Source organism: Podarcis cretensis (genome assembly GCF_951804945.1).
Source record: "Podarcis cretensis genome assembly, chromosome: 3".
In the NCBI taxonomy this organism is placed as follows: Eukaryota; Metazoa; Chordata; class Lepidosauria; order Squamata; family Lacertidae; genus Podarcis; species Podarcis cretensis.
Window position 1 is genome coordinate 18,165,382 of NC_137172.1, and position 15,873 is coordinate 18,181,254.

General features: G+C 43.2%; 2 protein-coding genes and 1 pseudogene across 4 annotated transcripts in view; all 3 read right to left on the reverse strand.

The window, feature by feature from the left end:
• The window catches only part of NPHP1 (nephrocystin 1), a 41,297-nt gene extending 34,473 nt beyond the window's left edge, over positions 1-6,824 (reverse strand). For both annotated transcript variants that reach the window (XM_079968661.1, XM_079968662.1), the window contains exons 1-5: positions 6,681-6,824; positions 6,135-6,208; positions 2,387-2,447; positions 1,608-1,744; positions 440-671 (exon numbers count right to left, since the gene is read on the reverse strand). In XM_079968661.1, coding sequence (XP_079824787.1) covers positions 440-671; positions 1,608-1,744; positions 2,387-2,447; positions 6,135-6,208; positions 6,681-6,752 — 576 coding nt within the window. In that variant the 5' untranslated portion in view covers positions 6,753-6,824. The remainder of the gene's footprint in view (positions 1-439; positions 672-1,607; positions 1,745-2,386; positions 2,448-6,134; positions 6,209-6,680) is intronic.
• Positions 6,825-8,710: 1,886 nt separating this feature from the next.
• MTLN (mitoregulin) lies at positions 8,711-9,962 on the reverse strand. Its single transcript, XM_079969107.1, has 2 exons — positions 9,721-9,962; positions 8,711-9,022 (listed from the first exon to the last, which is right to left on the reverse strand). Exon 1 carries the CDS (start codon positions 9,906-9,908, stop codon positions 9,726-9,728), a length of 183 nt encoding a protein of 60 aa, XP_079825233.1. The 5' UTR covers positions 9,909-9,962; the 3' UTR covers positions 8,711-9,022; positions 9,721-9,725.
• Positions 9,963-12,175: 2,213 nt separating this feature from the next.
• Positions 12,176-12,928, reverse strand: LOC307211904 (high mobility group protein B3 pseudogene; annotated as a pseudogene). The gene has a single exon. The product of its transcript is annotated as a high mobility group protein B3 pseudogene (transcript).
• Between the last annotated feature and the right edge of the window lie 2,945 nt (positions 12,929-15,873).

Sequence of the window (15,873 nt, forward strand, 5' to 3'; positions counted from 1 at the left end):
AGATATTTACCTTTTCATGTGAGAGTAGTACCCTTGGAGAAACACTGTAATAGGGATAAAGCCTTATCCTCATGTATAAGGAGGCTCCAGGGATGGAGGTGCACTGCTGCTCTCCTCTCCTGTACAGTGTACACCTCTCTCCAGCTATAACAATGATAATGGCCACCTGTTCCTATTAGGCTACCTGGCATCACGAGCCAACTTGGTACCTCTCACATGCATAGCAGCACTGATTGACTTTGTTACCCTAGAGGAAAACCATCACTGCTAGACTCGTGTAGCATAATCAAATAGAGTTTTTGGACACTGCAAGAAGGCATCAGAGTGGGATTGGTGATGACTGACTTATGCAATGTCTATACCAAATGAACAAACAAATCCTACACAGCTATAGTACTTAGTGAGCCCACATAAACTAATAATATTATATTTTACTTACTTTAAAGGTCAGGTCGCCTTCCTGCTGTGCAGAAAAATCACCAAGAGTGATAAAATTTTTAATAGCTGAATCATCTCCAAGTTTGTCTTCATCTTCGCCATCCTCTTCATCATCACCATCATCCTGTGTACTTTCTTCTTCTTCATCATCTTCTTCCTCCTCCTCTTCATCTTCCTCTTCACTTTCTTCGTTTTCTTGTAGTGTTTTTGGGCTTCCCTTCCTTTTTGTATTGCTAACCCAAAAGGAAACAGAGTCCATCACAGTCTTTTGACAACTGCTTATTCTAATCAACCACTGACACAGACAATATTGTAAAAAACTTCCCCTTTCTTGTTCTAGGGGTATAAGGACCAGGTGTTTCAATAATTCCCCAATTTCATATTTTGAATACATTAATATTTCTAAGCAGTCTCATCCCTTAACTTTGGGGTAGGTAGTAATTAACAATTGTCCAATTATGTCAGATAAAGCTAAAATTATGTAGCAGACAAAGCATCAATACATCTGGAACTCTTATTAAGGGTGCTGTGATCTAAACCACTGAGCCTCTTGGGCTTGCCAATCAGAAGGTGGGCGATTCGAATCCCCACGATGGGGTGAGCTCCCGTTGCTCTGTCCCAGCTCCTGCAGTTTGAAAGCATGCCAGTGCAAGTAGATAAGCAGGTAGCGCTGCAGCGGGAAGGTAAACGGCATTTTCGTGCACTCTGGCTTCCGTCATGGTGTTCCGTTGCACCAGAAGCGGTTTAGTCATGCTGACCACATGACCCAGAAAGCTGGCTGTGGACAAACGCCGGCTCCGACGTCCTGAAAGCGAGATGAGTGCCACAACCCCATAGTCGCCTTTGAGTGGACTTAACCATTCAGGGGTCCTTTACCTTTACCTTATAAGAAAGTTTTATGTTGATGAATATGCCCATGCTCAGACTTGAGCAGGCATGGAATAATCCAGCTTGATTAATAAAAACCTGTTTTAGAGCGCAATCCTGTACACACTTATCTGGGAGTAAATCCCACTGAACTCAATGGGACTGAAGCTGCAAACCTAACCATAAATACACAGAAGTAAGTCTCCTGAATTCAGTGGGGCTTACTTGCAGATAAGTAGGGTTAGGATTGCAGCCTTACCTCTAAGCAGACATCCACAGGTTTGTACTGTTAACCTACTTACATGCTGGAGTCCTTGGTCACATCTTCCCGGCTAAAGATTGCTGTAAGTTTATCCAGCTGCTCAGAAAGCATTAACAGTTTTTCTCCTTCTTCTTCTTTTCTCTGATTATAATTTCCCACAGGGGCAGGCTCATCTGACTGCAAGATAACAATACACCAGATTTTTCATAACATTCTTGTGTACATTAGGATTTGAACTAAAATATCAATCTAGCATAAAGGACCTGCATGGAGTATTTTCAAAGAGATGCACGCACATGTTCCATGTGGAACAGAAACCTTTAGCTTTCACATGGCTGGAATGTAAGGTTAAGGTAAAGGGACCCCTGACCATTAGGTCCAGTTGTGACCGACTCTGGGGTTGCGGCACTCATATCGCTTTATTGGCCGAGGGAGCCAGCGTACAGCTTCCAGGTCATGTGGTTAGCATGACTAAGCCGCTTCTGGCGAACCAGAGCTGCACATGGAAACGGTGTTTCCATCTAGCATAGCCTGGCATTAATCACATTTATGGAAAATATGCTAATTACAGGTAAACATTCACATGGTGCTCTATACTTAAAAAAAATAGTGACTCCTTTGACTTTGGGATACATTTACCAATAGTATTATATATACAGCTCTCTAAGGAAGTTGTATACATTACAACAAATTTAGGTTAGCCACTGAAGGATGGACATGGTAAATGCAGTAATCTCAGGTCCTACCCTGACAGAGTATTTTTCTGAAACTCCTCTCCAATTTATTATTGTGGAAACAAGAAACGCTGTAAACACTTACTTTCTTCAAGTTCTGTAGAGCAGAGATATTTTCATCAACAGACTTCTTCAGCTCCAAACATCTACAACAAAAACAGTACTTGCATTGTATATACTGCCTACATGGCCACAAATACAGGTGTTGAACCCCCAAATCTGCAAATGCTCAGTTCTAATAGATCAGTCACATAATTTCCCATTCACCTCAAGGTTAGCATTAATGCCAACATGGCACTACAAATTACTTCTCTGAATATGGAAAGACAGTGGACATATTCTCTTCTGGTGCAGAGGGAGAAAGTGTGTGCACACTGAGACTGGACATCATCAAGTTGCTCTATCTCTCTTGCTGAGAAAACACAGCAGACTATCTCAACTGTTCATTCTCCTGGAGGATCTGAACCAAGTGCTTGGCCAGGGATGAGGGAAAGTAGATAGTTCTCTAGTGGGCCACTTAGTACCTCCTAGTACTTAGTATCTCCTGGTACTAAGTCTGCCCAAACAAGACAATTCCATTCCTAGGCAGGACCACATGCTCAGGGTCACATCTTAAAGGAGTCTACTTTGATACGGCAGACAGCGGAGGAAGCTAGGGAAAAAGCTGCTGCTGTGGACTGCAAAGTAATACAATTAGAGAGTGAAAGAGTTCCAGACCTGCAGAGGCAACTTGACGATCACAAATTGACCCTTTCTATGATTGAACTTAAAGAAAAACAGACAAACTTGAGGATCAGGGCTTTGCCTGAATCGGAGAAGGAAAGTTTGATAGACTTTCTTATGCAGGAATTTGCTGATTTTGGGGACGTGGATTTGGATCAAGAGGACTTTAAAATTGTGAAGGCTTTCAGACTTGGAAGAGGAGGGAAAAAAGAGAAAAATAGAATACGAGATTGCTTGATTACCCTCCGAACTAAAGAAGAGAGAGATAAAATTTTGGGTTGGCACTATCGGAAGAATTTAGAAGTTCAACAGTCAAGAATGGAAATTTTTTAAGACGTCCCAAAATATCTTCTGGATCTTAGGCCTGACTATAGAGATTTGGTTGTCCTGCTGAGAAAGAACAAAATCAAATTTAGGTGGGAGTTTCCCCAAGGTTTATCCTTCAGTTTCAAAGGAAGGAAAATTAATATAAGATCGGTAGAAGACAAGGTAAAGTTTTTGGATAAATACGAAGAAGACTTGCAGAAGGAAGCTGGAAAAGAGCCAAGAGCAGTTTAAGAGCTGTGTGGGAGATGGAAAAAAGATCGGTGGATGCTGAAGAATATTTATGACGCAGTCAAAAAATGGCGTCTCGCCAAGACAGGCTGTAGGAGAAAGGAGAAAGATGGGGGAGGAGTTTCAGGAATGTAGGAAGGAGAAGGAGTACGAAACTGAAGTTTGACCTGACAGAGCCCCCTGATCTATTTGATTTATTCTGCTAGCCTGGAAAAATAAAGGACAATGATGATTAATTTTGTCTACGGAGGTGCCGAACAGGGTTGTCCTGGACTAAACCCACACACAGAGAGAAACCAGCTTTAAGTCGCTTATGAGAATCATCAGAGATCACAAGGAAAGGAATACGATAACAACAAGATGAAGAAAATATACAAAGAACTATCTGGTCTGCACTGGATAGAACTGATTAATGAATGCAGTAAAATAAGTGAAGTCTGGAAATAGCCGGAATTTTGGACTCGTGCGGAACTTGATATATGGGTACTCCCAAAAAATTTAAAAATTTGGCTGTATAATTTGGAACCAATGTGATTTGAATAATATGATGTGATTGGCCTGTCAATAAAAATTATTTTTTTTAAAAAAAAGGAAAAGAGCCAAGAGCATCGAACAGGAAATCGCCAGATAGAGGACTTGAGCAAAGAGCATTGGACAGAAGATCACCAAATAAAGGAACAGTGGAGATAGCAGCATTATCCATTGGATTGGACCCCCCAGTGAACCTGCCGTCGATACTACCAACAGAAGAAGAGCAAGCATTGAGGGCAGTTGGAGGAAAATCAGAGTAATTACATCATGGCATTGCAAATATTAAGCTGGAATGTTAATGGACTGAACTCCCCCGAAAAAAGGCGCAGAGTTTATTAAAAAAAGAACAATTGGACTTGATCTGCCTACAAGAAACACATGTGATAAGGCTACACAGGAAGATATTGAGTAATAAAAGATTGGGTCATGAATTTATCTCATCAGATAAAGTTAAAAAAAGAGGAGTAGTCCTCTATGCAAAAGAGAGCCTATCACCGAAATTTTTATTCAAAGACGACCAAGGAAGATTTGTTGCAATCGAAATTCGATCACAAGGAGAGAAATTATTTAAAGATTATTTACAGAAATACTGTAAAATTAAGGAGCTTTAGAAAAAAGGTGGAATAAAGTTATATGGCTTTGGCAGAAATGTTAGAAGGAACTAGGTATAGATAGATTGTTAATACATTAAAAGGAGAAAAAACTAGGTTACAATATGTTAAAATTAACTATAAGACAGAAAATAGATGAAGATGGAAAGGACTTGCTGAAATAGTTAATTGAAGTGGAATACAAAAAGGGAGGCGTTGAGGAAGTCAATGAAACAAGTGTATGAAAGTTAAGATCAAAAATATTGGAAGTGTTTATAATTGTTTTTGTTTTGTTTGGTTAATTTAATGTTTTATCTAGTGTTTTTGTTTTTGTTTCTGTTTTTCTATGTTTAACTTTTCTTTTTTCTTTTTGTAATTTCCAAAATCTTAATAAATATTATTTTTTTTTTAAAAAAAGAAAGGTCTTCTTTTCTTCCTTACCCATGTCAACAGTGCATTATGTGCACTTGCACTGATAGCCATGCACAGGCAGTGAGCATCTCCCTCCCCCCCCCCTTCCTTCACGTTGTTTTCTTCACCTGCCACATTTCAAAAATTCATTTGTTATACTGTTTGCTGAACCTGGGCTTGCAGACCAGCTCTTTAACAATGGAGAGGAGGGCTATCTTTACCTTATTTAATGCCACTTTCATCCTCTAGCCCCAGCAGTCCCTGAGGGGATCCATAATTCCAGCCAAGATGCATATGAACGCATCACAGAATTATCATGATGATGACATTAATAATTTTATTATTTATACCCCACCCATCTGGCTGGGTTTCCCCAGCCACTCAGGGTGGTTTACAGCATATATACTGAAACATAATAAAACATCAAACATTAAAAACTTCCTGAAACAGGGCTGCCTTCAGATGTCTTCTAAAAAATTATATAGCTCTTTATCTCTTTGACATCTGAAGGGAGGGTGTTCCACAGGGAGGGCGCCACTACCGAATGCAACTGAATAGAACAATAATGGAACTGAAATGGCCACAACAGTGTTAGGGGGCTGGCATGTATGAGTGTGAGGGTGGTAAAGGAAGAGGCAGCCAGCTATCAGAGACTTTCAGGTCACCCTTCACAAGTACTATATTCACTTTTCCCAGAGTTTTGAAAATAAATCTCAGCACATCAATCACCACTGTCTATATTCATGAACATCCTTGCATAAAAACAAATTTATGACAAACCTCTAATGCAATATAGTTATACATCAGCAAATAAATCCCACTGATCTCGATTAAAGTAATCATTTTTAGGATTGGATCGGAAAATATTTTTAGACCTGCAATCAAATTTGTTTACATCCGAGGAACCAACTAACAAGCATCAATAAATGTTGCTGGTTGCACCTCTGACCTCAAATACATTTGCATTATGCTTACCAGAAGGAGTTTTTTGAATATATATATATATATATATGAACACATTACCTCTGACTAAGGCTTTGCTTCTTTCCAGAGTCCAGAGCCCCCGCTTCCTTGCTTTCTTGGAGCAAAGCATCCACCTAAAATATTGAACAACCAAGATTCACTTTGTCAAATGATAACGAAAGAATTAGCGCACTACTTTTCAGCGTGGGATTTGTGGCTTTCCAAAGACGGCTGGACTCCCAACGCCCGTCAACAGAGCCAACGGTCAGGGCCGGCCCAAGACATTTCGGCACCTGAGGCAGACCCCAAAAGGGTGTCGTCGTCGTCCCGTCCCCCCCCCCCCCTGTACCAGGGAAGAGGCAGGTGAGGCTATATCTACATCAGGAACAAGGGAGGAGGGAAGAAAGATCGGCATTGGGATATGATGTCCCGCTGGATCATGCCACCTGAGGCATCCACCTTCACCTTGCCTCATAGTTGGGCCGGCCCTGCCTTTCCCTCCTACTAGCCCCATGCCTCTCGTGCCCTGCAATTAACGGTAGCGCCAGGCAGGATCCGCTTCCCGCCGCGCCTTTCCTCTCCCTGCATCCCGTTTCTCCAGCTCACCTGCTCCCGCAGCTCTCTACCCCGGCGCAGCGCGCTCTGCAGCGGGCCCGTCCGGCCCCGGCGCCCGGTCATACCGCCAGCCGGGCGAAAGCTCTACGAGGCGCCTGCCTTGCGCCGAGGAAGAAGGCCGCAGCCGGTCGCCAAGGAGACGGAACGCTGCGGCGCGGGATTCATAGCGTCATCCTTAGGCGCTACGAGGAGACGGACAGCGACGCTTCTCTGGCGTCCAACCGAACTACATGTCCCAGCATGCAGCGCAGCCGAGAGATGGAAAAAGGGTAGGGGCTGCGCACCCGGAGCTGCCCGTGCAAACGGTCCCATTGATAATTTTACCGGCATTTTGTCCACCACCTTTTAAAGTGTGCCTTCTTCTCCCAAGGATCTAGAATTCCATGCGTCAGACACTTTGCTTAGCTTGCTTAGGTGGAAACCAGAATGCTGAAGTGCTATAAAGCCGATATAATACGTTTGCAATGTCACGCTAGGAGATAAAGCAGCTGCAGTAATGGGGTAACACGCAATGCATAAACTACTAGGTTACCTTTTTTTCTTTTTTTTTTTTACATGACATTTATATATGACTAACTAAAAGGTGCGCAAAGATCTCCAAGTGAAACGCTCACCACATTTCCAATGCAAAGGTTACATTATCTTACATAACACCCTCTCACGTAACTTTGGAAACCTTATTTTCTTCACGACAACCAGTTTTCCTTTAGCGAAAGAAGAGTTTCCCTCTTCTAAAATGCCATTGGGGGCTTCTCATCACAGGTTTTCAGCACAATCCAAAGTATCTCTAGTCATAAGTAAGTCCTATTAAGTTCAGGGGGGGGGGGTTACACACAGATGATTGGGTATAGCAGTGGTTTCTAAGTGATGGCCTACAGACCCCAGGGGGTCCTCGTAACCCACCCAGGGGGTCTGTGGCACCATCCCCATAACAAAAACTACCATAGAGATATCAAAAATTTAAAAAGTAGAGGGCCCATGGCTTCACTTTTGAAAAACAGGTTTTAACGTACTTAGCTAATTGGGAACCACTGGGGTATAAGATAGCAACACTATTACGGTATACCCAGCATCATCAGATGTGTAAATGAAATTATATATTGTGGATATAAAATGTGTATATTGGTGGAGATATACACACACACACCAAGTGATGTAAGATATATATATAGTTATCTCACCTAGCTGATCTGCAGTCAATTTAGGATTTGCTTTATACCAAGTCAGACCACTGGAACATCTAGCTCAGTACTGTTGACACAGAACAGAAGCAGTACAGTAGTACCTCGGGTTACATACGCTTCGGGTTACATATGCTTCAGGTTACAGACTCCCCTAACCCAGAAATAGTGCTCCAGGTTAAGAACTTTGCTTCAGGATGAGAACAGAAATCGTGCTCCAGCAGCGCAGCAGCAGGAGGAGGCCCCATTAGCTTAAGTGGTGCTTCAGGTTAAGAACAGTTTCAGGTTAAGTACGGACCTCCGGAACGAATTAAGTACTTAACCTGAGGTACCACTGTACTCCAGTTTCAGACAGGAGTCATTGCCCAAGCCCTGCCTAGATATGCTGGCAACTGAACTTGGAACCACTGAGCTACAATCTTTCCTCATTAGCTGCTGCACTTCACACATAGCTCAATTATCTTTTCATAGGCTTTGCTTTAACTTTAGTCGGTTGGCTGTATCTTGTTTGTACTGACTGGTACTTTAAAGTGTATGGTTTTGTTTATTTGTTTTAATGCTGTGAAGTGCTCCAAGAGCTCGCCTCTTTTTGATAAGTGGTATGTTACCTGTAAGAAATAAATTTATAATTTGGTCTATCACCCAGTCCTTTTATGTAGTCAATGAACAAACTATAACCTCCAGGAGATCATGCCACAGTAAAACAGTTCAGCTCTTTGGGTTGGTTAGGGAAATGCAACCAAACTTTACCACCAAGCAGGAGGGTTAGGTTTTCACAACCAAAGGGCCTTCTAAATAAAGCATGCCTTCATTCTCTGAGCCAACACAATTTAACTAGAATAACTTGTTAAAATAAAGTTTATTTAGTCACATGCAGACACTTGTTATCAAGATTCAGTCATCATAGTTCAAGTGTCAGACAATGAAACAAATCTTCCAAACATGGCACAAGAAGTTGACCCCATCAAAGCAGACCACAAAATTTCAGGGTTTATATTGATGATGTTCTTCCATACATGTTGAGCTTTTTCAGGTATCAGTCTTATTGAGTGAAATAACAGAAGCATTATTCTTGTACGTGTGTGTTTTCTCAAAGTCTGTTAAATGTCAGATTTGATCCAAAGGCTTCCTCTTGCTTCCATTTTCTCCTGGCTGTTGATAGGAAGAGAAACAAAATAATAATAATATAAATGATGCTATCTATTCAGGTTTCTTCAAAATCAAAAGTGGATAGGTTAAAGTAAAGGGACCCCTGACTATTAGGTCCAGTTGTGACCGACTCTGGGGTTGCGGCGCTCATCTCGCTTTATTGGCCAAGGGAGCCGGCGTACAACTTCCAGGTCATGTGGCCAGCATGACTAAGCCGCTTCTGGCGAACCAGAGCAGCGCACGGAAATGCCGTTTACCTTCCCGCCGGAGCGGTACCTATTTATCTACTTGGACTTTGACGTGCTTTCAAACTGCTAGGTTGGCAGGAGCAGGGACTGAGCAACGGGAGCTCACCCCGTCGCGGGGATTCGTACCGCCGACCTTCTGATCAGGAAGTCCTAGGCTCTGTGGTTTAATCCACAGTGCCACCCGCGTCTATCCATTCAGGTTTCTTTAAAATCAAAAGTGGATACATTTAAGCAAATAAAAGTTGGTAGCCAACAGCTAGTTTGGCGTTCAAAAGCCAGCAGTCCTCTTTTTAGAAAGCCATGGATGGGGTCATGACCCTTCCCGGCCACCATCCCACTCCCTCTGCCTCAAAAAGCCACCGAAAGGGCATGACCCTTCCCGGCCACCACTCCCTCGAGAAGCCATGCAGAGGGGCATGACCCTTCCCGGCCACCATCCCGCGACGTCCTCACCTGGCTTACGCCAGGTCCAGCTTCTTCTGCGTGGCCGCCAGCTGGTCCTGCAGCCGCTTCTTCCGCCAGTCGAGGTAGCGCCTGCGCGCCCTGTTCGCCTGCCAGCCCACCAGCACCCCCGAAGCGAAGGCCAGCAGCACCGCCAGCTTCACGGAGCGCTCCGAGAGCGGCTCCGAGCTCAGCGCCATGTTTCCCGCCGCCTCCTACGGTGCCCGCGGAGGGCCAAACTGCTTCCCCTTGCGCCGGGCCAAAGGGAAGGGGGGGAAAGGGTTTTTTTTCGGCGCAGCGGCCACTAGCGGTCAAGCGTAGGTAGGCACACTGGGGCTGCGATGCTGTGCGATGAGCGCTTTTCCTCGACCGCGGATCAGGTTCAAATTCAGTAGGCTTCCTTCGAAGTTAAGCCAAGGCTCGCGCCATCGAAAGAGCTGTTCGATTTTCTGCCCTAAGGTGCCATTACGCTGAAGAAGAAAGTACTAGATAGAAATGGTCATGATTGTTTGTTTTTGTATATTTTTGTTTGTTTTCAAGAATAATACCTAAGTACAGATTAATAAAAATGTGTTCAGCAGTACAGATATTTCCCGTTTTTCAGTCATTACTTGCTATTGCAAAGGTTGATGAATGCAATACATCATGTAACCATAAAACATAGCTATATACTGCCACAACCCCCCCCCCAAAAAAATAAAAGACTTAGTAGTAGTGTTTTTAATTTTAAATATATTTGCTTTTTTACTTGCCTTTAACCCTTTATGATTTTATTGCTTAGTTTTATGTTTTTTATATTATAAAGTGCTGTAATATATCTAGTTAAGGCCATGCCGATCTTCCCCTTGAACACTGTTTTCTCATTCTTTTATAAATATAGTTTTATTGATTTCCAATATATAACAACAATTACAAAAAAGGGGTGGATGCAAAAGCAAAATCCCAATTTACACTCCTCCAGGAGAGATCATTCTACTCAAGTTTGCCAAAGTCTGATCTGTGATTTTGTAGCATCCTGCTTGTGGTTAACGCTTAGCTGGAATGAAATATTCAACGCAGCAATAGAGAAATTAAAATAATAATTTATTTGTCAGACAAATAAATATGAGGCACAGTGGTATATGGTTACCAAGCTCTGGCCTGGCCTCTTGGCATTCTGGCCAGCACTTATATTTCCTTAATCCAGCCCCCTTGCTCCTCCTGTGGCTGCCTCTGTCCAATCAGCCTGGTTGAAATTCCTATTGGCTGTTTGCTAGAACCAATCACAAAAGATACACCCATTTCCTTCTGTCCTTTTATGGGAATCAAAAAGCTATATATTCTTCTATCTATAAATGACAAATAAGTAGTAATATATCTTACATGTGTCTCAACAAGGAACCTTAATTACCAGCTCACCTCTTGCCCTCCTTGCCCTATTGCCCTCCAAAACAGATGGTTTAATCTCAAATTTTTATCTTAAACAGATGTCAAGGATCATCATTGAAAGATCTCCTTTGGAGGTCTCTAAACAAAAGCTTGACAAATGCTCTAATGATGTTTCCTGCTTGGCAGGGGGGGCTGGTGGCTGATGGCCCCTGTGATCCCTTCCAACTATATGAAATAAGAATCTAGCATAAGGATTTAACATTTCTTAGCTTCTAATTCCTTTGCATAATTACATTTAAGCCAATATATATTTAATACATAACATAGATAACCTTTTAAAAGGAAAAGAAATCTTAAAAGGATCTCAGTTTAAGAAAGAAACAACTTTAGAAAAAGACTTCCCAAAATACTCTCTTCTCCAGCCAAGCCAGTTGCCTTTTTCACTGCTCTTGACCTTTCAACCTTAGGAAAATATGGCTCAAGTTTAATGGGAGGCACATGGTTTTATTTTGCTATTTACCCACTCTTAATTATGTTTATCTCTTTTTTATCTTCTGTAATATGTAGGGTCAGTGTAACCTTGGCTGTCAGCCTGTAATTCCCTTTTTACGACTTTGAGAATTGTTTTCTGCTATAAATCAGGGGGCCCCCTTGTCTAGGAGAAAAAACATTTTGCCAAGGTTCTTAGGCAGCTGCTCTTCTGCCTGGCATGAACATTTGAAAATCTTTAAGCTCATTTTAAGATACAGGCCCTGATCAAGCCTTAATAAAAATGCAGGCCTATGATTAGATGCCTCAATTTCAGTGGTTGCCTTATCAGCAAAGTCTTTTATAGATGCCATATTTCAACAAATTTGTCTATATCATTTGCATTATTCAATGCATGTAATCTCTTTGTTAATTATTCAGTAATAACATGGCAAACAAGCAGTTCTCAGGATACACACACACACACACACACACACACATACACACACACACATTGCACAAACACAGAAATAAGTACCTAACAGGGACATTCATGCAAACACATTTTCTCTTCCATAAAGGGCAAATAAGACACCATCTTCTTAAAGCAACAGGTGCCTGTTTGTTTTTCCAAATGGTGTTTTCCCTACTCTATGGTATTCACATGGAGACAAGTATTATACAATTTCTTATTCATTGTCGTTGTCCTCCTCATCTTCCTTCTCCTCATCTTCTTCGTCAGCCCCCTCCTCTTCTACCTTTTTCCAAGCTGCAACAGCATCTTTAGCCATGGGACTCATTGTGCCATCAAACTTGCCTTTAGATTTGTAGTCAGCTACATCCTTCTCATACTTCTTCAGTTTTGCAGCCTTGTTGTTGTAAGGCTGTTTTTCCACATCTCTGAGGTTCTTTGCTAAGTCTCCAATGCAGATGCCAGATTAGTAGATTTGATCTTGGGATGGAATTCTGAACAGAACAGGAAGAATCCAGACGGTGGCCATTTGGGGACATTGGGGTCCTCCTTCTCCTTCTTACCCACCCTTTGCTGGTCCGTAATCCTTCATTTCTCTATCATACCGCACTTTATCAGCTTTAGCCATCTCATCAAATTCCCCCTTCTCTTTGCTTGACATGGTCTTCCACCTCTCTGAGCACTTTTTGGAGAACTCTGCAAAGCTGATGGGAACTTCTGGGTTCCTCTTCTTGTGTTCTTCACAACAGGTCTGAACAAAGAAGGCATAAGCAGACATCTTCCCCTTCAGCTTTTTTGGGTTACCTTTAGCCATCTTTACTCCCTGTATTGTTCACTTTAACCTAGATGATAAGCAGGGGAAGAGAGCGAGACACACACATGACATGCCAAGACTCAATGCTAGTAGCTGGGGCTCAGCCTCAAGCTGGCTGCCTACGAGAGCGACCTGTGGTCTGGGGCTTTATATGCCAATAGCAATATCTCAAAACCAACTTGGGGGCTGGTAGGCAACCAGTGTTGATCCCTTAGCACTGGTAAGAGGCACTATTCACTACCTGGGCCACCAGCTCCAGCCTCTGGAGCAGCTGTAAGGGAAGCCCCACGGAAAGCACATTGTAGTAGTCTAAACATAAGGTTACCATCCCATGAGCCCCAGTGGCCAAGCTGTGCCTGTCCAAGAAAAGGCACAGATGACACACCCATCAAAGCTGGCGGCAGCTGCTCTTCACAATGGAGAAGACCCTACCTTTGGGCTGATGTCCTACCTGGATTCCACTGCTGCACTCCTTTTCCTGAGAGAAGTCCTGCTTCCCTAGCCAGGGCAGCCATATCCTGGGATGGGAGACTACCCACCTCCTCCAGCCTCTATTCTCCAGTCTCAGTCCCTGCCGGTCATCCTCCTGTTGTCCCCCCACCCCCATGCTCATCTGTCTCAGCCTGCCACTCCACACCTGGGCCAGTCATGCAAATCATGACAACCGAAAGATGCAGCAGATGCAATAGGATCCCACTGCCCCCAACAATGTATTCACAAGCGGACAAAACTCCGCTCTCCACTGCAGATCCGCAGCCAGTTTACATTCCCACTCCTTAGGTGTTAATGTACCCCTTGGGTCTTCAACAAGACACTCTCAAGCACCACCACTCTGGGTGCCTATAAAGACCGCTTGCCCCTCCAAAAAATTTGAACTGTGGGGTTTTATAAAGCTCTCCCCCCGCCCACCGTGAGTGGCCCTGGGCAGAATCAAAAGCAAAGTGCAGGTATCCAGCCACTTTACACTATTAACCTTCCTTTTCCATAATTCCTCTGGGCTCCGCATACATTCTCTGTGTTTATGTTTGCCTGCTTTGGTCTGGGGTGTTTTGCCTGTGGTTTTGTTTGGGTTGTTTAGTTGGCAGGGACTATTTTCTCTTTTGGGAGGAGTGTTCTTCTCCTTCTTCTTCTCCTCCTCCTCCTAATTGTGGGGGTGGGCAGTGTAGCTATTTTGCCTGTAGGTGGGATTCCAGGCATCATTTATTTCTTCCCCTTCTGTGAATTTGCTTCTACAAATGGGATAGATTTCCAAACATGCTTCCCAGGCCCAAAAATGTTGGGGACCACAATGCACGCTGTTCAGAAACCTGCTTTGCCACTTCATTACCTCCCACCCTAGCAGACCTTTTTACCACTTGCACTGGACTGTATTTTATTTGACTCTGCATAGTAGCAGAGCCCGTCTAAGCCTGAAATCCTATATACACTTTCTTCCAAATAGACATGCATAGGATTGCACCTTATGTCTTGTAGTGCCGGCCGCCAAGCTTTGCTTTATTCATTTCCTCTCCTTCTATCCACATGTGTATTTGTGTGTGTTTGTGTCTGTGTGTAGAAATCTGTCAACTGAAAATAACACCTCATGCATTTGACAGAATGGACTCTAGCCCACAAAAGCCTGGGCTGCAATTAATTTTTAACCTTGAAGGTGCCCCAGAACTCTTTGTTCAGCTGAAAGCATTAGAACAGGAGTGTGCCTATAGTAATCTAATAGTTAAATGCAGTTGAATGAACTTGATTGTGCTCTTTATATGCAAACCCCTCCTCTGTACGTCCCTGGACAGATAAATGCTTCCTCAGCATTTCTGAGGCACTGCTTAGAGAAACAATATTAAGCTGACTTTAATGCCAAACTTCCTTTTCCTGCATGCCAGATTCCACCGCTGGCAGACGAACAAACCAGCGAGCTGCAGCCACAGCCCATGAAAGCAGCGAACTTTTCAACCCTCCGCTGTAGCCTCTCCTTTCAGAATGGCCAGATGGGCAGCCATTTAGTCAATGAAACCATCCAGCCCACAAGAAAAGAGCATTATGCACATTGCGTATGTAAAGTAGGAATGAAACTCTAAATAAAATATTTCTGGGCAGCCACCTTGGCTGAAAAAATCCCAGTCCTGGCATACAGCCTGCCTCCCGTAATTTTCCAGTCCTTTACCGTAAAGTTAACCAGCCCTCAGCGCACATAGGAGACTGCCTATTCCAGATCGGACCATCTGTGGGTGATTGACTTTATGGGAATGGCCGAGATGACGGGCAGAATCCGTGACCAGGGGAAAGAGACAGTGGAAGAGGACTGGAAGAAATTTAAAATATATCTCAAGAACAATTGTAAAATTGACGAATGTTAAGATGTCAGGGGGTAAGAGGTAAAGAAATTGCAGCAGTAATCAAAAAAAACTAAAGGAACTTTTATGAAAGGGAATTAAGATAATGGACCTAAGGGTTGCTAAAGAATCACTAAACAAGAATGCAGGGATGGGGAGGTATGGGGAAGTCAAAAGAAAGAAGGGTATGAAACGATCAATTGGAAATTATGTTGTTTTGTGGTACTTTTGTTATCTGTTTGAAAAACGAATAAAAATTATTATTAAAAAAAAAAAAAAGATCGGACCATCTGTGCATCTGGCTCAGAATTGTCTACAACAGGGATGGTGAACCCGCTGGGGAAAAGCCACAGCATAGCCAAAGAACATCTGCTTTGCATGCACAAGGTCCCAGATTCAGTCCCTGGCATCTTCTGGCCAAGCTGTGAGAGACTCCTGCCTGAAATTCTGGATAGTCGCTGCCCAGTGGCATAGAAAACTATAAGTGGAAAGCAGTTTCCTGATTCCGGGTGCCAGTGCATTCAGAACACCATCCAAGAAGAGTCACTCACTCTTGCTTGATCAGTGGATCTAGTTTAACTTACTTGAATCTAGTTCTCGGTGAAATCAATGGGCCTTAAGTAAAGGTCTTCTTCCACAGATTCCATTGGCACTTCACTTCAGTTAGTTGGTTGGCAGCCGCCATAGGCACTGACTCCATGGGGCCTGAGGGGGCCCGA

Coding starts and splice junctions, on each gene's coding strand:
- MTLN (XM_079969107.1), bottom strand. CDS start 9,908: ATGGCGCTGAGCTCGGAGCCGCTCTCGGAGCGCTCCGTGAAGCTGGCG.